This window comes from Leptonychotes weddellii, chromosome 9 (assembly GCF_054177405.1).
Source record: "Leptonychotes weddellii isolate Sample4059 chromosome 9, ASM5417740v2, whole genome shotgun sequence".
In the NCBI taxonomy this organism is placed as follows: domain Eukaryota; kingdom Metazoa; phylum Chordata; class Mammalia; order Carnivora; family Phocidae; genus Leptonychotes; species Leptonychotes weddellii.
Genome location: NC_138377.1, coordinates 86227637 through 86253769, shown reverse-complemented (window position 1 = coordinate 86253769; position 26133 = coordinate 86227637). Strand labels below are relative to the sequence as shown.

At 38.0% G+C, this 26133-nt stretch overlaps 1 protein-coding gene across 15 annotated transcripts in view; it reads left to right on the top strand.

Moving 5' to 3' along the window:
* The window catches only part of ZNF280D (zinc finger protein 280D), a 301459-nt gene that overhangs the window by 163625 nt on the left and 111701 nt on the right, over positions 1–26133 (top strand). For 4 of the 15 annotated variants that reach the window (XM_081831114.1, XM_081831120.1, XM_081831129.1 and 1 more), the window contains exon 4: positions 23347–23392. In XM_081831114.1, the coding sequence (XP_081687240.1) occupies positions 23347–23392 (46 nt within the window). Of the gene's footprint in view, positions 1–5946; positions 6117–13171; positions 13279–23346; positions 23393–23504; positions 23574–26133 lie in introns of those variants that run through there. The other 11 variants (XM_081831116.1, XM_081831123.1, XM_081831115.1 and 8 more) reach the window with 9 other exon arrangements.

Sequence of the window (26133 nt, the reverse complement as noted above, 5' to 3'; positions counted from 1 at the left end):
GGAAAGTTTTCCTTGTTTATAATCTTCCATGGCCATATCTGAATGAGACTTTACTCTCCTGGACACTATAGAGATTTCATACTTGGAGAGGCTGGGGTCAACCAAAGATGGTTTTACAACTTTAACAATTAAAAATGATTTTAGATTAGGTGCATGGTTACTTTGACAATACAGCTTCCTCAAAAATGTAGTAGGCTTCTGATCCATTTGTTTCCAGTCAGTTCAATATGCCAATAAGAACCCAGAGTTCTTTCTGCGACTGTTTTAGATTGAATTCCCCAGAAGCAGATCCTAAGAAGAGGATTTGTGAACAATGACTTATTAAGAAAATTGTATGAGAGTGGGGAAAGCCAGACAAGGAAGAAGAGGAAGCCAAGTGTATCACTCGGGATCCAGTTAGGAGACGGGAGCATACTAATTATTTTAACAAAGAGAATTGAAAATAAAGAATTATTAATGGCAAAAAGATAACACTAAATATTATGGAGGTGGAGACTGCAGGAAGCAGCTACCACCTCTAGGGCTGAGGGAACAAAGAGGTTTGAATCACTAACAGTGTCTTAGTTCGAGCTGCTATAGCAAAAACACCATAGACTGGGTGGCTTAAACAACAAACATTTCTTTCCCACAGTCCAGAGGATGGGAAGTCCAAGATCAAGTTGTGGCAGATTCAGTGCCTGGGGAGAACCTGCTTCCTGGCTTGTAGACATGAGCCTTCTTGCTGTATCCTGAGGGAGTGGTGGGGGGTGGGAGCAGGGACAGAAGGGGAGGGAGAGGGAGAGAGAAAGAGAGAAAGAGAAGAAGAAAGAACGAGAATGAGAGAATGAATGAGAGAGAGAGATCTCAAGGTTACTTCTGAAAGGCCCTGTCTCCAGATACCAGCACAATGGGGGTAAGGGCTTCAACACATGAATTGGGCAGGGGTCAGGGGGGGTTGGGGGGGCACATATATGCAGTCCATAACAGACACTTAGAAGCTTGGGGGAATGACCCCGTGGAGCTGAAACTCAGACCTCTGAGAAAGGGGCACTGCTCACCTGGTGCTGGAGTCTCTGTGCTTGGAGCAGAGGTACCATAGAGCTGGGACCCAGACTACTGAGGAGGGGGTGATGGTAGCTGGTGTTGATATCTCTGTGGGGGTACAATGAGACTAGTTCTGCAAGTGTTGGGAAAACTGTTAAGTAGATTCAGCCTTTGCTGCAGGAACGAGTTGTCACTGTTGTTGGATTCATGAAGACAGAAACATAAAGCAAGGCCCTTCTTCCTCCTTCAGCCTTGCAGACTCCCTCTAGGGCCCTCTATTGGCGAAATGTAACCGGGAACAGCTGGCAAAGCCCAGAATGGCTCTGTAGAATACCGGCTCCCAGTATCCCGAAAGATGAGGTAAGAAGGGTGGCTTTGGAGCTGGCAGAATAGCTTAACATGCACATCAGCAGGGGTACATTAGACAAAAGACTACAGAAGGTCACTTCAGCCTGGTCCTACAGGGGAATTCTGGAGTGTAAGTCATGCCTCAAAGTTGTTCTCACCCAGGACAAGGAAGTTAGGGCATCCACACTCCTGCATTTATCAGTCCTTGGTTAAGAGCTGGTCTTATGGGCGGGGCGCCTGGGTGGCTCAGTCGGTTAAGCGACTGCCTTCGGCTCAGGTCATGATCCCAGGGTCCTGGGATCAAGTCCCACATCGGGCTCCCTGCTCCGCGGGAAGCCTGCTTCTACCTCTCCCGCTCCCCTTGCTTGTGTTCTCTCTCGCTGTCTCTCTCTCTGTCAAATAAATAAATAAAATCTTTAAAAAAAAAAAAAAGAGCTGGTCTTATGGGCATATAAGTTCCCAGGTACTTTCAGTCTCTGTGAAGGCAGGCAAAGTGGCTCTAATAGCCTAAGGGTAGTCCCCTGTAAAAGAGTTGCAGATCCTGGCTGTTGGAAGTAAAGGCACAGTGGAGCTTGTGGCAAAGGGGAGCACCCAAAAAAGGTGGATAGATATCCAAAAGTAATGGTTGAAGCACCAACAATATTCACCCCCGGGGTGACATGGTTCTAAAAGCTGCCTTATTTCTCTACTTTCTTAATCAATTCTCTCTCTCAATTTAATAGCTGCCTCTTCAATTATATGTTCTGGGGATCTAATGTATAGCCTAATACTGTATTGTACACTTGAAATTTGCTAAGAGAGTAGATTTTAAGCTGTCTCCCACACACATACAAAGTGACTGTAACTATTTGAGGGGATGGATGTGGTAACTAACCTTTGTGGTAATCATTTCACAATGGATATGTGTATCAAATCATCATGTATACTTTATATACAATTTTGTCAGTTATACATCAATAAACCTGGGGAAAAAGTAGTAGCTGCTTCTTTGAGGCTATCTGAAACAATAGATACTATCTGAAACAACATGTATAATTTGATCTTTTCCTAAAGGCTGAGTCATTCTGTTCAAATCCTACTGAGGCTCTTCCTTGCTCAAAGCCTTTTAAAATATAGCTCTTTCTCTTTGGAATCTAGAAGTATTGTGTTTTCAAACTCTGCAAGGTGGCCCAAATGCTGGATTCTCTCTATTTTCTTTCATTTTTTTTGTAAACTGGTTAATTCTGTTCCATGCTAATCTCTTTCTGGTAGTATTTCACAAATCATATAAAAAAATCACCAACATCTACTATTAATATTTTCAGAACTCTTCCCTTAGAGCTAGAAAATATGTGCTTGTACTGATCTGCCTTCTAAGGTATTGTAGACAATAGTTTAGCCACTGCCTAATATGGATCTTTGGTTATCCAGCCTACTACACGGTTCCTTAATTCCCACCTGACTGCTATACTAAACTAATGCCACATATTTTGGATTTTTTGTTACAGTAGGCCACTATTTCTATTATTAATCAGGGTTAATGATTTAGTGACAAACAACCCTCAAATCTCAGTCATAACTCAGTAAAGGTTTATGTTTTGCTCTAATCAGTACAATGAGGATCAGTGTATTAGATGTGCTCTTGTGCAATTATTAAGACCTGTGGTCCTTCCATCTGATGTTACTGCCATCCGCTGGCTCCTCAGAATTTTCCATATCCGACTGACTGAAATGTGAAAAACAAAAAGGAACTATAAATCACTGGAGGTTTTAAGGGTCAGGCTTAGATTGGGAAATCACCGCCTACCTTGCACTGGCCAAATACAGTCCCATGGCCTGATACAGAAGTAAAGGAACTAGGAAATGTGGGTTTCCTGGGTATGCAAGAGGAAAGTACCATGGTGAGTATTTATCATTGTCTCCACCACAGTTAGGATGCTTTCACTTGTAAATAAACAGAAAACCCAACTCAAATTGGCTTTGTCAGGGAGGAGAACTTTTCTCTACCCTCTTAGATTTACTTTTTGGGGGCTTGTGAATTAAACTGACAAAAGGACAGGTTAGCAAGAGAAAAGACAGATTTTAATCACATACAAGGTAAAGGAGTTTACCAAGAAATGTGACTCAAAGGAGTGGTTAGAATTTGGGGCTTAAATACCATTTTAATAGGTGAAGGGGAGGGGAGAGGGCACTTATATGAAAACAAATGACTTCTTGGAAGGGGGGTGGGGGGTGGGGGAAAGAGTGCTCTTATTGGAAAACAATGACATTTAGGAAAGATAAATGGGCCCTTAGGAGAATAGATGGGAGAGATGATAGTTTGGTGACAATGACTCTAGGTGTGGTGACAATTCTCATTGTCTCTGGTGATAAGAGCCAATCTTCCCTGGTTGCTCCCTGGGAGGAGATTTATGACAATTGAGTTCTTTTGGGAGGCTCTGCTTTTAGGTAGATCAGAGATTTCAGAAACTCAGATGCCTTCAGCCTAAAAATAATTTTTATGTCACAGAGGCTTATTCTGGACCCCTTCAGCTTAAACAGAAAATGGAATTTATTCACTCATATAACAGAGACGTCTAGAGGTAGCACAGGGTTTAGAATGGGTTTCAACTGGAGGCTTATGATGCTCTCAGAGATTGTCTTCCTTTCCCTATGATTGATTGACCCAGCCCTTCCTCCTCCACCTGTTAGCTTTATTATCAGTTGGCTTTCCTTAGTAAAAAAAAGTTGTAGCTCTTCCAGTATTCACATTCTAATGCCAATGCTATATCATCCAGAGAAAGAACTTCTCTTTTTCCCACAGTCAAACAAAAATCCTGGGCTGCACTCTGATTGGTTTCTGAAACAAAAACTGGTTCAAAGGGAGGTAAGGGTAATTCTAATAGTTTTAGGCTGGCTGGACTCTTGGAATTGGGGGTGGGTAGTGGTTATTCTACCCAAATTACATAGGTGAACACAATGAAGCTGTGAAATGGAAGCTGGGCAATCACCTATATCCATTACAGTCAGGGAAGGGTGTGGAGCATGACCTCACTTAAGGAGAATAAGTAGTGTGAGGATACTTAAAGAGTAGGTACAGAATGTTAAGGGGCAGAAAATTGACAAGTCAGAGGAAGAGAAACTCTTAAAATAGGAAAGTGTGGATAGGAAGTCAAGAGAGCCAAGAGAGTTATATTCTATAAGCCATGGGAGGAGTTTTAAGGATGGAGTCATCAAAAAAGTCATCTAAATTACTTCATGTGTGTTGATTTCATACTCATTGGAAATCTTTTATAATTTGGCTTCTCATGTAAGTGTTTCCTTTGAGTGAAAATGTGTCAACCCGAGTTTTCTGGTCTTCGGGGCAGATATGCTTTTCATGAAAGAAAGAAAAAAAAAAGGAATAAATTTGAATTTTGGTTTGTACATCAGTCTCTAGTAAGTTTGGTTGGCATGAATCATCCCCTCGATTTAAATTAGCTCTAGGGTCTAACAACATGATGTTTGTCTCTACACCTGGGACCAAACTATAGAACACAGAGTGAATCTTCAGTTCATTTTCATTACCATAACATGCCTTGCAAACCATTAGAACTATATTTGAACTATAATGACTTAAGAATACGGCAAGATTTTTGAACTTCTAGATTTCCAGTTTGTTATTTTGATTATTCTCTTTTCCTGTAAAGCTTACTTGCAGGGCCAGCAAGAAAGAGAAACCTGGATAGATTATCTCTGGCACGTTGGGAGGGAGTAGGTCATGGTTACCTATAGCCATTCCAGGTCTAGGGATAATTTAAGTGGTCTTTTGGTAAGATCGATCTGGGGGTGGTAAACCAATAAGGAAGTGACTGTAATGCTAAACACCATAGAAAAGCTGGGGGCTGTCTGGATGAGAAAGAAGGAACTAATTCACATAGGAAGAATTAGTTCAATTCAGTGATGGGTTTGTGCAACGATTGGTGTGTGTGTTAAGGATCTAAGGAAGCAAGACTGACTGATGTTGTGAGGACAACTGGGAGAGGAAACTTCCCTTACAGATCAGAATATAAGGTGTAGCAAGTTATTTACACAAGCAGTATCTTGCTAAGTGTTCTCGAAAATGCATTTAACATTTTTTTTAAAAGTTATTACAGGGATCCATATGGCAGAGTTAGGAATTAAAGGAGACACAAGCGACATCGTATGTTTGAAACAAATATGGGAAAATTAGCCAATTATTAAAAGAAACCGACTCTGCTTCTCCTCTGGCTTATGTCTTCGCCCCTCACAGGCACAGCATTTCTTTGTAATGGCGCCTCTCTTCCTGGACCTTCTTACTTTCCAAGCGTGCGGAGCACTGGCTGTTACACACAGGGAGGACCCGGAACTCACGTTCCCACGCCTTCGGCTGAGGTGCAGCCCCGACCTCGGGCTCGCCGCCCCGGGCGGGCCCGCAAGCAGGTGGCCACCCACAGCCTCGCCAGGCCCGGGCCCTGGCCAGCAGCCTGCGCGTGGCGGGGCGCCGCGGCCTTCGAAGGCCTGTGACGCGACGCACATGCCCGCGCCCGCCTCCCGCGTCGGCGAGAAGAAAGGGAGCCCGGACGCGCGGAGGCTGACCCGGAGCCTACCCATGAGGCAGCGCGCCGGCTCCACGAGAACCCCCCCCCCCTTCCCACGGCTCAGCTGCTGCTCCGCAATGGGAGCCGCCGCCGTCGCCGCTGTGTAGTTTTTCGTGCTCCTCCTTTTCCTCCTCCTCTTTCTCCTCCTCCTCAGGGCCCCAGTCAGGCCGATCCGCTCCGCTCACGGTAAGCGCCCCCCGCCCCCGCCCGCCCCGCGCTGCAGCAGGCAGAGGCCCTCCCGCGCGGCCTGCGCCGCCTCACTCCGGGGGCGCTGGGCCGGGGGTGTCGAGGCCGGCGCGGTTTGCCGAGAGCGCCCAGGGCGCGGGGGAGGGGACCGGCTGCGCGGCGGCGGCCGGACCGCCATCTTGCGCCGGCCCCGGCGGGGGAGGGATCCCAGCGCGACGCGGCAGACGGCTCGGTGCGGCAGGCCGGAGCCGCGCAGGCCTCCGCCGCCTCTTCTTCCGTCTCCTCCGCCTCCTCCGCCTCCTCCGCCTTCTCCACCTCCTCCGCCTTCTCCACCTCCTCCAGCTCGCCTCGCAGGGCCTTGCGCCTGTTTGCCCCAGCCTGGGTTTGGCTTTTCTCTCTGCTACTCCCTTGGTCCACCGTACATTTTGTGCCGATGTTTGGCGGGGACCCATGCTTCCCAAACAACAACGCTCCCCGGAGTGTCTTCATGGTAGCCCGAGACCGAAGGGGGTTCCGAACTTTCGGGCATCCCGGGCCCGAGGGCCCTTGTCTCCCCCGCCCCCCCGCCCAGGTGACGAGTCATCCCACGCTCACACCCTCATTCTTGTCAAAGGGACTTCCCTGCTCTGCCCTAGAAGTCCCGTTATTGTCTACAGAAGGGCCCTGAGGAGAAACGTGGAGTTGGACACACAATTTACTGACCGAGCTTTCAGGTTTTACTTACTGAGACGGAAAGAATGAGCTCACTCTGAGGTTTTATCCAGCTCTAGAGATGGAGGGAGTTCCTCCCAACTTAGCTCAAGTTTGAAGGCTTTTAAGGAGAAATCTGCTAGAGTTGAGAAACGTCAAAGTGAACCCGCTTCTGCAAGCACGGGAAGACCTTGGTCCCAGGGGTTCTCTTTGTTTGCAGAGATTTGTTTTTTTAAAATTCTGTGAACGTGAACTTTATCGTTTTCAGATTTGGACTGGGTCTGAAGAATTTGACGTCTTTTAGTGCCATTAGACATAAAATTGAAACCTAGGAGAGAGTTTTTAAAGTGCAAAAGCCACCTCTTAGCATTTGTGCTAAGTCCTGCCTTGGGGGATTAGTGACAACTCAGGCTAAGAAGTGGAAACTTGCTATGCCATTGAAGGCACTGGTTTGCTTAGAGAATTGTTAGTGCTGTGTGCTCTTGACGTTTTAAAACATCAGTACAAATACCGTTATAATTGTATCTTGAATTTGTATCTGTCATTGATATGCTTGATTTGTACCTCAAGACCCTTTTGCATTGGTCTGTGTTTATGGAACTGTTTCAAAGATGAGGAAAGAGAGCCTCAGGGAGACGTCTTTAATGAGGTCATGGCTAGGAAGTGATAGAACCATTTCTAGAAACTTAGGTCTTCTGAGTCCTCATTCAGTGCTCAATTCACTATATTTCATTTTTTTGTGGAAATAAGGTGACTGAGGAGAAGCAAGGAGGCTCACCTACAAAATTTAAGAAATACTATTCAACTGCTCCTTTTACATTTTTGTTTTTAAGAGTTTACTTTTAGGTTTTCAACTTTTTATTCCTGAAGTTTTCATGTTATTTTTTTCCCCCGAACATATTGAAAAGTTGAAGAATAGCCCATTTGGACTTTCATATGTACCACCTAGTTTTTAAAGTGTTGCCATTTTGCCACGTTTCCTTTATCTGCCTATCTTACATGATTTTGGTGAACATTTTCAGAGCACATTGCAGATACGACAATTCTATCAATGTGTCTATATGGATGTCATATAAGAGTAAGACCAATTTTCTGTACAATACTTTTACAATACTGTAATCACACTTAAGAAGAATCTCTACAGTCTAATATAGGTATGTAGTATGTATTCACATTTTCCCCATTGTCCCGAAAATGTCCTTTTTAGTCACTTATTTTGGAACCAGTGTCCAGTCATGCATTACATTTGCTTCTGTTAGTTTCTTCTAATTTAGTGTAGTTCCCTCTCTCTCTCTCTCTCTCTTTTTTTTGGGATGACATTGACCTTTTGTAGAGACCAGGCTACCAGTAGTCTTGTAGAATAACCCACATTCTGTATTTTACTAAGTTTCCTCTTCATTAGGTTTAAATTGTACCTTCTATCCCCTGTATTTTCTGTAAACTTGAAGTTAGATCTGAAGGCTTGTGTAGATCAGGCTGAATATTTTTGGCAAGAATACTTAAGTCATGCAGTGTACCTCACATTATACAACATCAGAAGGAACATAAAGGAGGGTTATCTGTTATCCTATTAGTAATCCTAAATTTGATCTCACCAATAAAATGGTGACAGACTATCTTTGCACGCTAAGCTTTTTCTTTTGCAATTAGCAAGTAATGTAGGGAGTGATATTTTGGCATTGGTATTGGTATGAATTTACCTGCAGTAATCTGATAATGAGATCATTGGGAGCAGTCCCCTAGAAATGGGTGTTTGGATGTGAAGGAAAGGAGCAGTTTTGGAGGACAGGACCAACTTAGTTTAGGGAACTTGGAGTTGCTGCTACCCTTTGGCATCAGAGCCTAGGCTGGTTAGGGGAGAGGAGGCTTAGAAAGCAGTTGTCAGAGACTTTGCCTTCTTTGAAAGTTTGCTTAGGGCCCTTGTAGTGGTAATGAGCTGTGATTAATAGGAAAGTTCTGAGGGAGTTAAATGTTGGAGAACTACAAATCTCAGCATCCCCACTTCAACCCATTCGTACCAGTTAAGCTATCTATTCCAGTCTTGCTTCTTTAGTCCAGTGTTTTCCTATTCAGAATTGGCCTTTTTAGTAGGGGAGAGGAAAGCAAAGGAAAGGAATAGATAATTTTTGTACACTCTTCTCCCACACTTGCTTTATTTATTCAAGAGAACATTTAGAACCATACCAAGATTTTTTTTTTCTGTACAAATTCAACAGGGGATGTATCTGAATGGAATAACAATTTTGGTAAATAGAAAGTAAACTATAGTTTTAGGTGACAGGAAATTGGAGATTATTGACAACATTTTGTTACATTTCAAAAGTAACTTTTGAAAGGTGAGATATATTTATTTATGACATGTTCACTAATTAAATATATAGTCCTGGATAGTTTATCTTTTCCTGCTTCAAAGGACTCAAAAATTTGATTTTTCAGTCAGGTTATTTTAAAGATATAAATAATGATTTACTTGGTAATTTGTATCAAACGTGTGTTTGGAATTTCTGTTCATTTCTACAAAGCAATTTTCTTTTAAGGACTCTTTTAACTATCATTATACCAGGAAAAATAGCTATCGCTATTCACTATGTAGATTTAAAGGAACTATTTCATTTTTTTTTTTACATTTTAAATTATTTTATATAATTTTCATTATATAATTTATAGAAGAATAAAGGGATAATATAAAACAACTCATTAGAGCTTTTAATTAGAATTTAAACAGTCTCTTTGTATATATCTTGAGACATGAAAAACAAATACATATCATGCATCTAATTGCATACCACCCCTACAGTGAATATGCACACTTTTTAAGTTTTTATATGCACGCAAAGAACATCTTCCTTTAGTCTTCCCACTTTGAGGATCTGTGCAAAAAAACGTTGTGGTTGAAGGGTTAGACAAAATTCTCTTCCTAGTTCCTGCACGTTCTTTTCCTAGTTGTATGAGGAAGATTCTTCTTGGTAACTGAAGCTTTCCCCATACACTGAAAGAGTTATCTGCACTATTATCAATCATAGTTCATCATTTTCAAGTCATTCCTTTGCAAGTATAGGTTCTGACCCTCTTAATGAGTGTATCTACCTCTCCTGTAGTCTCATTTTATAATATGGCCCTCTTCATGTTAATTTATGCAAGGTTTTTCTTTTTTTAAGATTTATTTATTTTTAGAGGGAGAGTGCACAAGTGGGGGGAGAGGGAGAGAAAGAATCCTCAAGCAGATTCCCTGCTAAGAACGGGGCTTGATCCCAGGACCCTGATCTCATGACCTGAGCCGAAATCAAGAGCTGGTTGCTCAACCGACTGAGCCACCCAGGTGCCCCTGCAAGGGTTTTTGAAATTCATTTATGCTTGAGAATGCATTGAGCTGAGAAGAAAAACTAGTTTTTCTTAGGACAGTAAGAATCATCAAATATGTATGAAGTCCAGATTATGTGCAATTGACTTTTCTTGCTTCCCATTTGTGAAAATCCATAGAAGTTCAACCCTATTCTTCCTGATATTGCCAAATCAAGAAAATTTCTTGCTGGGTAATACTAAGCCAGTTCTACACTTATAAAAATTTTGTCACAAGTTGTATTTCTGACAGAAATTTTAAATTCTTTTGTCCATTCTTGTAATTCTTGTGTTAATCTTGGTTCTGCTCTTATTCCTTTTCTGATGCTCTGTGTAGATTTACATCTTTCAAGCTTAGGATGTTTCACTGTCCCATGTTGCCCAGATTTTTATGTACATTTTCCAGGTTTTGAGGGTATATGTACGTGAAATCAGTCACTCTGAATGTGACTACTTATCAGCTGTCATGTGAACCTGGAATGTATCCATTTTGTAAATACTGATTTGAGATTTAAAATACTTCTGCTACGTTCTAGCTTATCATTCCGGGCTTTTTTGCCTGTGCATCATTAAATGCAATACTTAAAGAATTTTTTGAAACTTTTGAGGGTTCTTAATTTTGTTGAAGGGAGGCTGGCCATCTTCTTTGCTTCATAATTGCAAGATATTTTCAGTTCTAGATTTGTAGATACCAATTAACATAACCAATCCAATGAATTTGAAAAATTTCCACATCATCTATTTCCTTCTAGTCACCTTCATATATTCCTGCATTCAACACTTGTCCACTTATGAACTGTACCAAGTTACTCTCCTCTGAAGATTCAGTCTGAGATTTCCCAAATTTCATCATTAAAGTCTAAGGTGCTTGCTGTCTATCTTTGCATTCATTTTTAGGTTCATCTAAATTGTGAAATGTGGCCTCTGCCAGTTTTCTTCTGTTCCATAATGGGCAGAAAATAAAAGTTCTGAGTTCTTAACTATATTCAGTGAAAACTAAAGACAGATGAAGTAGATCAGGATATTCTGTGCTAACATACGCCACTTTGACCTAAGGATTATTTTGAATGGACTGCAATTTAGAATTAACAGAAACAAAAACTGTTTTCTGTCCTCCTGTTATTTGCCTAAAAGCCAGTCATAAATATCCCTTTGTGAAGATGTTCTTCCCCCCTTGTAGTAGGAAAGGGAGAGTGACTCTTGCTACTCGAGATGGAGCGTTAATACCAAGATGAGTTTGCATAAACAGACCTAATGAGAATAACCCTTATCTTCCATTCGTTCTCCCATGTATTTTCTAGTTCTCCATGATTTATTGTCTCTCAAAGCCCTAATCCCCTTTCCTTTGTTAAAATGGTATATAAGACCTTGAATCTGACCACTTCTTTGAGACTGACTTCTTTTTTGTGAATTCCCGTGTATATAAATATTAATAAAAATTATGTGCTTTTCCTCCTGTTAATCTGTTTTTTGTTAGTTTAATCCCCAGGTTCCCAGGTACTGCAACATAAAAGGGTAGAGGTAAAGTTTTTTCTTTTGCAGACTGCAAGGATGATGTCTTCAATCATACGTTTTTGAAAGTTGATGCAATATTTTGTGCAAAACAATAAGAAAATTGAAAGATAAGAAAAGTGAAAGATAATGCATAGTGATGATTTATTTCATTATTGCATTAACCTTCTAGGCAATTAAATCATTCTTATGTTTTCTTATTTTGATTTTTTTGGTAAGCATAGTTGGGAATATTTGTTTAGCAATGGTGAAGTAATACCTAGGATGATGGAATTAGCAAAATATTTAAAGAGGTAGGAAAAACAAAATCACTAAAATCACATAATGTATCTTAGACTTATAAAAGGAATCTGTAAGCTTACATAGTAATTGTAAAATACAATGAGTTTTATTCTATTTAAAAGTAATAAGATATTGTTTGAAGATATCTAGGAAACAATAAAAGCCATAAAATGTCAATCTTTACAACTAGAACTACTCAAGAAAGAAAAAAACTAAAATTGTTTCTATGGATTCTGATAGTATATTGAAAGCTAATGGTTAATTTGGACCGTTAGATACAGTTCCACCCCTTTCCAACACACATATTATGCCTCCCTGCCTCTCCATCTAGTAACATGATAGTTTTTTCAGCTGTTTCCACTCCATCTCTAATGAATGTAGGTAGTACTTAGAAAGTTATCCCTTGAGGTTTCTGTTCCAAAATATTTTTGTTGTTACCATTTTTGCTTCCCTTCTCAACTTTACCTTCAGAGCTCATCTGCAGTAAAAAATGATTAACTGAAACCCTGTAGGATCAAGGTGTAATATTTAGGCTTTTTGGCGAACTGGATTAAACAAAAAATATTTTTTATTTCAAACATTTCTGCTTTTTTGGTTGAGTACATCATGATGAGCACAGTGAGTTTTTGGAATGGTACATGTTTTGCTTTACACTCTGCTTGATAAATGCTTTTTCTTAGAGTTGTACTATTCACGTGAATACTCCCTGTTTAAAGTTACTATTTTACTCTTTGGATTGGTATATACAAAATTTTTGACCAGCCAGTATAGCCAGGATAGTAATTTAGCTCGCCTTTTTAAACAAAGGCTTTGAATTGATTTATGTAGTGTAGCAGTTCTCTGACTGTGGTCTTGGGGACTTGAGGTGCTTTCAGGGGTTCTGTAAGATCCTCTCTTTACTACTTACCTAACTTCTGAGGCTGGGTTTTCTTCATTTCATTAGAACAATGTAATGCAACAGATTAAATGTAGAAGCAGGTAAGATAATACAGCTGTCTTTATTAAGACAACTATAAATGCATTTTGCAATAATGTAAAAACAATGCCGCTCCTCTAAATTTTTGTTTTGGAAAATATTTTTCACACAACTATTTATATTAATATGTAATGGGTTTATAGTCATTTTTAAGTAAATTAATATATCTTAAATTTCTGAGGTTGGGGTTTGTGGACTTCTAAGATTTCATCATTAGACGTTAATCAAACACATACTTTTTTTCTTTTTTTGCTAGGTTTGGGATTTCTTCAGCATGACAACTGCTTGAATGAGGGCTGTTAACCAAAGCAAAGATTGTTAGTCTACGAAATAATCTGCTCCTTGCTTCTAGGCTCTACCCCTGTGTGTTCCTTATTTTGTGCATAATTGTTACCTTTGGCAAATTTGAGAAGCAAAACATGAAGGGCTTGGGAGGGGTCTGAGTGTTTTAGATGTAGGTAATCCGTTATCTCCTGCTTTGTTTACTCATTTTGCTTTTCCCAGTCAGCATTTAAGGTTATCTGACTTTATACAAGGATTGCTGACTACTGATAGAAAGGCCCTAATCAACAAAATGGCTTTATTAAGGTCCATGGGTAAAAATAATAATGGACCTCTCAATTTTATTGAATAGAAAAAAGTAAATAAGAAAATTGGCCCTACTTTTTTGACACTACATTGTTGGTATTTATGTTTGAGGAGTTATAACACAAGAGATGTCTTTCTAATCTTTTATTGTAGTATTTTAGAGATTACAGAGTATATTCATAGATCATATTTCATCCTCAGAAAAATGCTTCTTTGAGATGGGTGGTATTATCATCATCAGTCCTTTACAGATGAGGGAACTGAGTCTGAAAAAGTTCATTTCACTCATTGTAATACTTATTGAGTGCCAGATGCTGTATATTAATTTTGTAGGATATGATGCCTTGGTCTTCCCTCATTCCAACCTCAGCCTTGTAATCTCAGGATTGCATGTTCTTTTCTTGGGTTAGATAGCATAGGAGTAGCCTGGCAGCACCCACCACTGGTGGAAGTGTCAGTTCCTAGAACATGTGGCCTGTTCTGTACCTCACTGCATTCTGGAAGCTTCTAAGATAACGTAGCTCTGCATGGATTGGTGGAGAGTTTTAGGACATTATTAATTTGTTGGTTCTGTGTTAAATGGATGAAATCAGATCCGGATGCTCTGAGGCTGAGTATAAAGTGAATTTTACAAAGTAAATCTTACTATGGGCGTGAGGTTTTAAGGGCATGAACAAATACACAGTGAATGGAAAATGAAGGGTTGTAGGAAATATTTTGAAGGAAGACGATAGGACTGGGGAATTGATTAGATATGATAAGTAAAAGAGGGAAACACTGAAAAGAAATTTTAAGATGGGGCACTTTGGTGGCTTTAGTTGGTTAAGCATCTGACTCTTAATCTTGGCTGAGATGTTGATCTCGGGGTTGTGAGTTCAAGCCTCATGTTGAACCCTGCACTGGGCTTGGATCCTACTTAAAAAAAAATTGTTAAAAAATTTTTAAGGACTCAAGATCAGAATGATTACAGTTTCATTGGTGGTAAAAGAGAAGTGCAAAGGTAGAACTAATTTTTATAAACTGAGGTAAGGTTAACGTAACATTAAGTTCACCATTTAAATTATTTTAAAGTGTACAATTCAGTGGTATTTAGTATACTCACCGTGTTAAACAAGCATCAGCACTACTCTCAGAATAGTAGTTTCAGCTTCTCAAAAGGAAACCCATTACCCATTAAGAAGTCACTCCCCATTCTCCCCACCCCACAGGCCTTAGCAACCACCAATGTACTTTCTGTGTCTATGGATTTGCCTATTCTGGACACTTGATGTTAATAGAGTTATACAATATGTGACTGACTTCTTTCACTTAGCATAATGTTCTTAAGGTTCATCCATTTAGCATGTATCAGTACTTCATTTTTTTACTGCTAAATAATATTCCATTGTATGGATATATCTTTTTATTCATTTATCAGTTGATGAACATTTGGCTTGTTTTCACTTCTTGGCCATTATGAATAATGCTGTAGGACTAATTTTTATGGAGAAGTTATGTTCAGTTCTGGAAATACTGAATTTGAGGTGAGTTTAAATGTCCAGATAGCAGTTTTCAGCTGTTATGAGATGACAGGCTGGAACTTAGTTGAGGAGTCAGGGTTGGAGATTATTATTTGATGATTTTATAGGCTGCTGTTGAGAACTGATAGCTAAGACTGTGGGATTTATTAGATATGTCATTTAGGGAACAATTTGTGTAGGGCTGAGGAGTAAACTCTATGAAAAACCTGATTTTACACTATTTAAGGAGCAAGAGAATATGGAGAATCTGTATAGAGTTAAATAGGAGGAGGTGGGTAGAGAACCAGTCTATTGTCATATAAAAAATTTTTGAGGAGGATGTTTCAAGAAATTGGGATAAAACAGATGTAAGATAAGGAAAATGTAAGTGAAGAAAGGGTAATTTGATTTGGCAAGGGGGGGTTATTGGGATCTTCAGATGGATACCTTCAGCAGAATACTGTGCAGTAGAAAATGTAGTAGCTGCACTGCTGTGCTCAGCTTAGTTTTGACTGACAGAATGGGTGGTGATAACTAGAGCAAAAGGACTGCAGCCTGGATCAGGGTCAGCAGGGGTTTTACATGGATGAAAAGGACGTGGTGCAAAGAGAGATTCCCCATATCCTTATGAAGAAAGGTTCCTTTTACATAGAAGCTTTTGAATCCTTGCTCTACTCTTAGTTGTGTTACTTTGGGCAAGGTACTTAACCTCTATAAATCAGTTTCTGCAGCTGTAAAGTGAGGATGATAATAGTGTCTACATCATAGAGTTTTGGAGGATTAGACCAAGTAATGTATGCATTTAACTAATGTTAGCTAATGGTAATGAAAGTTATTATAAATAGCGTAATTTGTAATTAGGATAATGGAATAGTATATAATGAATTAAGTAGTTGTGTTGAAGCTCAACATGAGGAATGAAGTTCTCTAGTTTACTCAAAACAAGTAAATATTACAAATATTGTTATTGTTATTATCACTTGAACCACAAAGAATAAGTTATCCTCTTTTCTTCTTTCTCATGACAAACTTAAAAATATCTGTAAATAGCTTTTACTTCTACCACCTCTACCCCACAGTCTCATGTTTCCTAGGTTAAATATCTTTAGTCTTTTGACCTAGACAGAACTCTAAATCTAATTCATTATAATAGACATCTGTTTTGCTACATGGCATCTTCCCTCCTACTTTGGTAACATACCTTGATTTTCCTTTGGGAAAATCTTTATCTTACTGGTTTTTTTGTTTGTTTTTGGTTGGTTGGTTGGCTGGTTGGTTGGGTCTCTATCTCTGGTACCAGGGGGAGCAGGTGATGTAGGACTAAACCTATTACAAGTCCTTAGCAATAATGATTGGATTTGGGAAGGGCATATGACTTAAGCCAAGCCAGTCAACTCCAACCAGAGCTTGTCCTCTTACCAGTGTCTTAGACTTGAATCTTGGAAAGTGTTAAGTTGGAGCTGGTATAGTCATTCACAGTGGGGAGCCTCTTCTGAGGGTAGAAACAACATAGAGAAAGTGAAACCCAGGAATGGAGATAGAAAAACTAGATTTACATATCATTGTTTAAATTGTACCTGTATTTAGTTCTGTAAATGAGCCAAGGAATTCTCTTGCTTAAGCCAGTTTGAGTTGGGTTTTCTGTTACTTATAGTTGAAAGAGTCATAGCCAATACACAGTATGCCAAGTGGGGATCAATTAAGACAGAATAGAATAAAACCACTGTCTCTTTGGTTTTAGACTCAAATTCTGTTATTTTTGACACCGTATCATGAATCTGATCATATCAGTTCTTGTTGAAAATCCCCTCATTGGCTTTCCATTGCTCTTAGGTTAAGGGGAAAATTCCTAACATGATCTCTGGGGTGCTGTGTTGTTTGACTTCTGTCTTATCTCCTACCATATACCCCCTTGCTTTTCTTTTCCACTCACACTAGTTTTTTTTTTTTTTTTTTCTTTCAGTTTCTCATATTTCCTGTGACATAGATCTTTTGCACATGCTGTTCTTTCTTCATGGAATGCTTCCTTTCCTTCCTTTCCTGTCCTGTCCTTTTTCCTATTAACTCCAATCAAGGCTGAGTTCCAATCTGTTCCCTCTTTCTTTCTTTTGCCTGTTCACTGTTAAGATTCCTGCATGTACGATCTTTTTTTAAAATGACATTTGAAATGTTTGGTTTATTTAAAAAATAATACTGTATATCTGTAGTCTCCTCTTTTGGGGGACCTTTTCTCCTATTCTTGGAGTGACCATTTTCAGAACACAGTATTCTGTTTAAAATAAAAATTAGAATCTTTCAGAAATTGGTTAAGATTTGATGAGGTGTCTTCTAAAGTTTCTATGATCCCCCAGTATTTTGCCTATAGTATTTAGCTGCTAAGTGATCATCTGTTTCTAATTGTACATTTTGTGGTTGAAATGTGCCCTCTTCAAGAATAAGTCTGTAGTTTGTAACAGTAACCGATTAACTGGACTGATTCTAAAAAAAGATAGGTACTGAGTTTTCTAACAATAAAGCATTTTTAAAAAATAAGAGGCATAAAAGTGGGAAGTACTGATTTGAAATTTGGTTTCATCTGCTTAATGTTTGTAAATAAATTTAATAAGCTAATTTCTTTATAAAATTTCATGTTTAAACATCTGAATTTTATGAAACAGTTGTGGGTCTTTTTCAGTTATATAGGGTTTATTGCTTATGCTTTAAGGTTTGTATTTGTGTGATTTATATGCCAAGGTGCACATCATCATTCTCTGTTTTTCTAACCCTGTTACAGTTAATTTCCATGGTAGAATCAATAGGTGATGGATATTAAGGTGATATAAAAGTGGAATTTTTAAAATGAATCTCTGTCCTCAGAAGACTGTGTATGCTTTTAAGATAATGAACATTAAAATGAATTTTCTAGTATCACCTTGAGATCGTTGGAAATTCTTGAGAGATCACAGAACCGGGGTTGGAAATATTAAATTGTTACTCATAGTTAACAACCCACTTTGACTCCTTAAAGCTCTATTCATTTGGGATTAGAATTCTAAAATTATAGACCTCCATTTCGGTATGCCATTAGTCGCAAAGACTGAAGAATTGTTTATAAAATGAAATAGAACATAAACCAAAGCTTTAAAGACAGTGGAATGATTTGAATACCTGATTTCTTGTTAAATTTGTGAGAGGAAAAAAATGAGTGTTTTGATGACCCTGTGTCATCCAAATCATTCCACTCAAAAACTCTTCTAAGTAAATAAGTAAAATTGTTAAAGGTTACAGCTAGCTTGTTAATCTTAGACAAAATTTATGAGTTAGTTGAACATTATTTGTATATGCTATCCTTATTTTGAATAAAAATTTTCAGTATTTAAGATGATTCTATTAATTTTGGTTTTGTATTTTCCTTTTTATGTTAATCTGGTTTTTGTTGTTGCTAATTTCTTGGTTAGGAATGCAAGCCCCCAATTAAACATTTTTATGATGAGAAAAAAGCAGAGATTAACTTTTTAATACAGTTTCTCAGATTATTTCATTGAATAACTTTTGGGGTCTGGGGAGATGGAGAATTTAACCATTCACCATATTCCTCAATTTTTTTTTATTTTACTTGCTGCTTACTCAGTTTTTGGTTTTTTTTTTAAGATTTTATTTATTTATTTGACAGAGAGAGACACAGCGAGAGAGGGAACACAAGCAGGGGGAGTGGGAGAGGGAGAAGCAGACTTCCCACGGAGCAGGGAGCCCGATGTGGGACTCGATCCCAGGACCCTGGGATTATGACCTGAGCCAAAGGCAGACGCCCAACGACTGAGCCACCCAGGCGCCCCGGCTTACTCAGTTTTAAAAAGGATTTTTTTAGGGCCACCTAGGTGGCTCAGTCGGTTAAGTAGCTGCCTTCGTTCGGCTCAGGTCGTGATCCCAGGGTCCTGGGATCGAGCCCCGTGTCGGGCTCCCTGCTCAGCGGAGAGCCTCCTGCTCCCTCTCCCTCTGCTTGCCACTCTGCCTACTTGTGTTCTCTCTCTGTCAAATAAATAAAAACTTAAAAAAAAAAATTAAAAAAAATAAGGATTTTTTTTAGAAATTAAAATACAGTGATGCATGTAAAATGAATGTTTTTTTTTTATGGAAATGGTATAAGGCACTTTATCCAAATGCTAATTTTTGTATGTTGGTATTTTTGAATTACTTGTTTTACTCTATGAGACTAGTAGTATATAATTTAACAGTATTGATAAATTGCAGGTATGTGTGTTTATATGAAGGTTTAAAATTTTTTATGTGTTTTCACTAGTTTATAAATGCTTAAAAAGATGAAAATATGGTAGGATAGATTTGACAGCTACATTCTAGAAGGTATACTTACAAAGCTAACATTTCATCATGTGAAATACTACTGTAATGAAGATCTTAAAAAACAAAATAATTTCTAAATGCTCAGCTGATAGCTTGTAAATTCTAGTATAGTAACAAAATTGTGAACTGTTCTTAGAGTTCTTGAAAATGGTATTAAGCACAGAGTTAAAAATTGTTGAGATTTATTGGATGATTTCTGTGTCTCAGGCACTGAGCTCTGTGCTTTATGTTTGTTATCTAATTTAATCTTCACTATAACTTTATGAAATAAGTTACATATAGTAAAGCAAGGCACAGAAATTAACTTTCCCAAGGTCATCCAGATAATAAATGGTTGAATCAGAATTTGAATGTGGCATTCATTCTTCACCATGTTTTACTGTTTATTATTAATAAATGTTTAAAGTATACAGTATAGAGCTAAATTAAGCGGTAGAGATTATTAGTTGACCTAAGAGCTGAGACCCAGAATTGTAACGTGATTTGATTGAATGTTGTAGCAGTGCTGGGGCTATGACTTGGTTCTTCTGGCTTCTAGCCTAATGCTCTTCTTTTTTTATGTGCGGACTCTACAGTTGTGGTTTGTGAAATTGCTTAATCTTTATCAGAAAGTAAATAGAACTATATCTAGTACATAGCACACCTGTGCCATACTGTGTGCTTATGTACCAGATCAAATGTATTACCTTTATTTAACACAGTGATATTGTATTGGGTGAGACCTCTCAATGGATAAAAGTAAATTTTTCAAGCAATTAAAAATTTAGACCTACATTTCCATCGATTTTTTAAATTTCTGTATAAAAATTATTTAAGATATTGTTTAATTTTAGATATATAAAAGCTGAAACAAAAAATAGTAAGATAGGAATTAAAATTTATATGAGCAGTCTCCAACAGTGAAAGAATTATTTTCTAAAAAGTCTTTGATTAGTCAGTTAATTGGATTTCATGTTTTTCTTCATAGAAACAAGTGTATTAAACATGGTCATGAAATGAGTCAGTAGCTGAAATTGAGTGTTCTCTTTTTCTGGCCATTTTGGGGCTCAGTGTGAGCTGTAGAAGCTATTAGAACGTTTTGGAACTTTGAGATCCTCACTGCGTATCTTTGCTGGATATTCCACTTCAGTGGCAGCTGATTTAATCCTTCATAGAATTCTGTGCCTTACCACCAAAATTCTGAAGTGGTGACCGGAGAGGTTTTTATGGTGGTAATTTTGGCAGAGATGCCAAAGGAATCCATGAAAGTGTTTAATAACCAGAACAAAATATGGCAGTGATTCTTTAGTCCAGTGTTGTCCAGTAGGAATGTTCTGTAGCTGTACTGTCCAATACAGTAGCCACCAGTCACATGTGGCTTTGAGCATTTGAAATGTGGCTAGTAAAACTGAGGAACTGAATTTTAATTTTATTTAATTTTAATTAATTTAAACATAAATAGTCCCATGTGGCTAATGGCTACTATATTACATAGTGCAGCTTTTGGCTGAAATTATGGTTCTAATTACATCTGAGGATTTCCAGCTTTATAGTGTGTTTGAGACTGTATCAGTTGAGGTTTCTAAGTAGGTTACTGTGGTCCTTAAGCTTTTGAAGTAGGTTATCTTAAACTCATCTCTATCATAATAGGCAGTAGATGTCTGTTCATATAGATAAGTCATTCACTAATTGAATATTTGTAAATTGAATACTAATTTCAGAGTTTTGGTAAAAGATATTTATATGATCACTTAGCAAAAAATATTATATATATGTCAACTATTTAATATTCAGTATAACCATTATTATAACCCAATAACTATTCAAATAAAAAAATATTACATATGAGTCTCATAAGCTGTGTAATTGTGGCTCTTGAAAAATATTCTGTATTCTTGGTAACAAGTAGGTCCTTAACATGAGCAAAAATTGTCATGTATTTATCGCCTTGACATAGTCATAACACTGATATTAGTTTAGAGATAAGCTACAACTATTCAAATAATTGAGTTAATGAGATTTATTTATTTATTAAAGATTTATTTATTTATTTATTTGACAGAGACACAGTGAGAGAGGGAACACAAGCAGAGGGGGTGGAAGAGGGAGAAGCAGGCCTCCCGCCGAGCAGGGAGCCCGATGCGGGGCTCAATCCCAGGACCCTGGGATCATGACCTGAACCGAAGGCAGATGCTTGACGACTGAGCCACCCAGGCACCCCGAGTTAATGAGATTTAAATAGACTTCAGAACTTGGTGAATTCAGTTAAACACAAGATTCAGTAGAGTCTTGGTGCATGGGTGGCTCAGTAGGTTAAGCATCCAACTTTTGATTTTGGCTCAGGTCATGATCTGGGGTCATGGGATTGAGTCCCATGTGGGGCTCTGCACTCAGCAGGGTGTCTGCTTGAGGATTCTCTCTCCTTTTCTGCACCTCCCTCCGCTTGTGTTCTCTCTCTCAAATAAATGAATCTTTAAAAAAAACATTCATTAGAGTCTCTTGTGATAGTAGTTAAAACATTTATAACAGTAACTTCTGAAGTTAAAATAATAGTTATTTTTCCCTGTGGATTAATGCAGTCCAAATAAATTGGAACCTAAAAAGCAAGAAAATTTGCTTGTGTCAGCCTGAGGATAAGGAGAAATACAAAGATTGAATTAGTGTGCATTTTAGTATTTTAGGTGTCTGCTGTCTAGTTTTTATCTTTTTTTGCTTTATAACTAAAAGTTATTTTAAAATTTGTAAATTTTATAAAATTTATGCTGTTGTGTGTGTGGGAATCCAGAATAATTCTTGTTTTAAATAAATGAAAATTTCTTTTTGATAATTTTTATTCTAATAGCAATCATTTTTCAATCCCAAAGAAATATAGATATACTAGATTATAAATTTCTGAAGGCAAGGACTGTGACTTACTCATTTTTTTTTTTTCCCTAGAACTTAGCACATCATCTTGCATTCAGAAGGCAATGAGTAGTTATTATTTTTATATTTTTTAGTAATCTCTGCACCCAACCTGGGCCTCAAACCCACGACCTGAGAACAAGAGTCATATGCTTTTCTGACTGAGCCAGCCAGGCACCGAAAGAGTAGTTATTTATGAATGAATTAATCTGTGATGAAATATGTCCAATTATTTTTCTTTCCTTTTTAAGGTCTTTGATAAAAAATCAGAAATATATAAACTAAAATTTATTTTTCTTTATTTATTTTTAAGATTTTATTTATTTGTTTGACAGAGACAGCGAGAGAGGGAACACAAGCAGGGGGAGTGGGAGAGGGAGAAGCAGGTTCCCCACTGAGCATGGAGCCCAATGTGGGGCTCGATCCCGGGACCCCGGGATCATGATGTGAGCCGAAGGCAGACGCTTAATGACTGAGCCACCCAGGCGCCCCTAAACTAAAATTTGTTTAAAGTTATGTTTTCTTGGGATGCCTGGGTGGCTTAGCCAGTTAAGCGGCTCCCTGCGGCTCAGGTCATGATCCCGGGGTTCTGGGATCGAGTCCCACATCGGGCTCCTTGCTCAGCGGGGAGCCTTCTTCTCCCTCTGCCTGCCACTCCTGCTTGTGCTCACTCTCTTTCTCTGATTTAAAAATGAATGAATGAATGAATTAAATATTAAAAAATAAAGTTATGTTTTCTTGTGGAAATAATTACATTTATATCTGAAATATGAATAGGTTACAGTTAAAGATTAGTATATCCCTTTGTATTTGAAAATTCAGACTTACTAAAACAATACATCGTGAAGTGATTACTCATTTTTATAGAAGGATAACTTTAAGAAATTATTTGTAGATTAATAATTCAGACTTCTTCAAGTAGTAAGTGCTTAATAGAATCACCATTTTATTTACTAAATTTAGGTTCGTTCAAGAATGAACCAGTTATATAAAGTGAGTTGCAAGTGTATGTCAGACATATCAAACTTAAAAATTGAACTTTTCATAGGAAAAAAGATTAAGTATGTGTACATTTAATTTAATGAGATCCACTCTAATACTAGGTATCTTTATTTTATAGGAAGGAAAACTGAGATATAAATTGCTCTTTTGTCTGGAGTCACATGGTGAGTTTCAAGATCAAAATTAGATCCAAGAATTTCTGAACCCCGAGTTTCATGTTTCAATATTTGGCATTACTTAAAGTGACTCATAAAATTGACTGATATCATGTGTCAGTACTTAGGTGACAATTTACAGAAAGTCAACTCTGCAACTTGATGGGCGACAACCCTTTTCAGCCAAAAAGTAAGTTTTGCTGCCACAATTGCTACTGGTATATGTGGCTTTTGAACTGATAAATTTGCTTCAGTATAAAGGAGGAGAGGTAGGCACATTTTCTTATAGACAGAAAAACTTAAAGTTGTTAGAGTAACAAATGCTCACATAACAAATAATATAAATTAAGAAGTGAGTAAAGTAGAAATGAAGTTTTTTTTCTTCTTATGCCCAGTGATAACTTAGTTTGGTGTACATAATTACCTATGTTTCTTTTATGCATAGACAAAAAATAATTATTTCTAAAATACATAAAGCTGAAAAAAAAATACATAAAGCTGTTATGTGTCTTTAAATTTTTTTTTCTTAACAATCTATCCTGGGTGTATTGACAATGGCAGTGCCCTCTTAAGAAGAATGAGGAAGACCTTTGTCTTCTGTATTGTTTGCTAGGGTTTCTATAACCAAGAACCATAGACTGGATAGCTTAAACAACAGAAATTTACTTCAGAATTTCTCATGGTTCTGGGGGCTAGAAGTATGAGATCAAAGTGTTGGTCTCATAAGAATCAACTCAAAGACTTGATTCCTTTTGAGGGCCATGAAGGAAGGATCTGTACCAGGCCTCTCTCCTTGGCTTATACATGCCCATATGCTTCCTATGTCTTTAGATGGTCTTACCTCCAAGCATGTATCCACGTCCTGATCTCCTCTTTTAAGGACACCAGTCATTTTGAATTAGCGCCCACCCTAGTAACTTCATTTTAACTTCATCACCTCTTTATTTATTTATTTTTTTTAAGATTTTATTTATTTGCGAGAGAGACAATGAGAGACAGAGAGCATGAGAGGGGGGAGGGTCCGAGGGAGAAGCAGACTCCCTGCCGAGCAGGGAGCCCGATGCGGGACTCGATCCCGGGCTCCAGGATCATGACCTGAGCCGAAGGCAGTCGCTCAACCAACTGAGCCACCCAGGCGCCCCATCACCTCTTTAAAGACCCTGTCTCCAAATACAGTAATATTGTGAGGTACTGATGGTGAGGACTTTAACATATGAATATTGGAAAAACACAGTTCAGCCCATAACACAAACTGATTGGAAACTTTTATTATCCATATACAATGAGTTTCCCTAATTTTTAAAAATTAGGCATTGCCTGACTGCTTAGTTTCCTAGTCCATAAATTATTATGTACTGTGTACCCTACTGCCTATCTAGCGTGTAGGAGGAAATAAACTCAAAGAGCTCAGTTTGGTCTTGGGACATATAATATTTTTAATCATTTGACTTGAAGAATTCTATATAATTAATGAAACAGTATAGTATAGAAAAGAAAGGGATCAGTTCATGATGTTCATGACATTTGGGAAAATGGGAAGGCCTTTTTTGTTTTGGTAGGTGGACTATTAACATTTAAATAATGTTAAGACAGGAAATAATTTGCGACACACTTTTATAGAAAGGAAAAAATTTAAAAATTTATAGAAAAATGGTTCTTAATTTGATATGGTATTTCCATTCCCATACCATCCATGGTATGCCATCCCCAAAGCATTGTTTTAGTTAGTATCTTTTAAGAGGTGGTAGAACATTGTCCTAATTTTGAGTCAAAAGTAGAAGTGGCATTACTCTAATATAATAAAAAATTACCCTTAGAAATGACTGTATTTAAATGATAAATGAAAGATATTGTCAAAGCCAGAACGCTGGAGCGTTTTTTTGTTGTTGTTATTTGTTTGTTGGGGTTTTTTTTGGTAGACCACCCCCCATCTCATTCCATATATTTAGTTATATCCACTTATATCCATTTCCACTCTTATTACTTTAGGTCCTCAGTACTGTTTCTCTTCCCCTTCTCCCTTCACCTTCTCTTTTTTCTCCATTTCCACTTAAAGGAATATATGCACATAGTTTAAAGAGTCAGACCATCTGAAAAGACTTTAAATAGCTTAACCAGTTTCTTGAAGAGTGCTTATGTTCATATGTGCATATATGTTGTGCTGTCTGTTGCATAATCAGTTTTAACCACTTTCTAATAATCTGTCATGAGAATTTTTGCTTTCTTAGAGCTAGCCCTTCCTTTCCTCCAAGTATCTCCTAGTATAATTATTATCTCAATATTTGGTTTAATTCATAGTTGATGTTTCATTATGATGACTATAATAAATGCTGTTCACTGATGAGCATGGTAATATGCTTTTAATATGCTATTATACATAGAATACATACATTTACTCTTCCTTCCCTCCCTCCTTCCTTCCTTTCTTTCTTTCTTTCTTTTTCTTTCTCATGTATCTAGCTATTAATGCTTTTCATGTATTTTCATTTGCTAAGTTGTATAAAAATCTATAGGCACGTCTTCCCATACTCTTCAGTAGCCTCTCAATTCAGCTTTCTACATAGTAGAACTTGTCAGGTGGTCTAAAAATTTACATTTTAATCATCTTTTCTTTGGTGTCCCAGAGACATTTCCTCCTGAAGTACTGTTCCAGTCTAGTCTGGACTGGTTGTTTTCTGGGTCTGCTGAAAACCATTGTCCTGGGACTTTGTATTGAATACCGTGTTTTCTACATGCTGTGTCTTCTATCT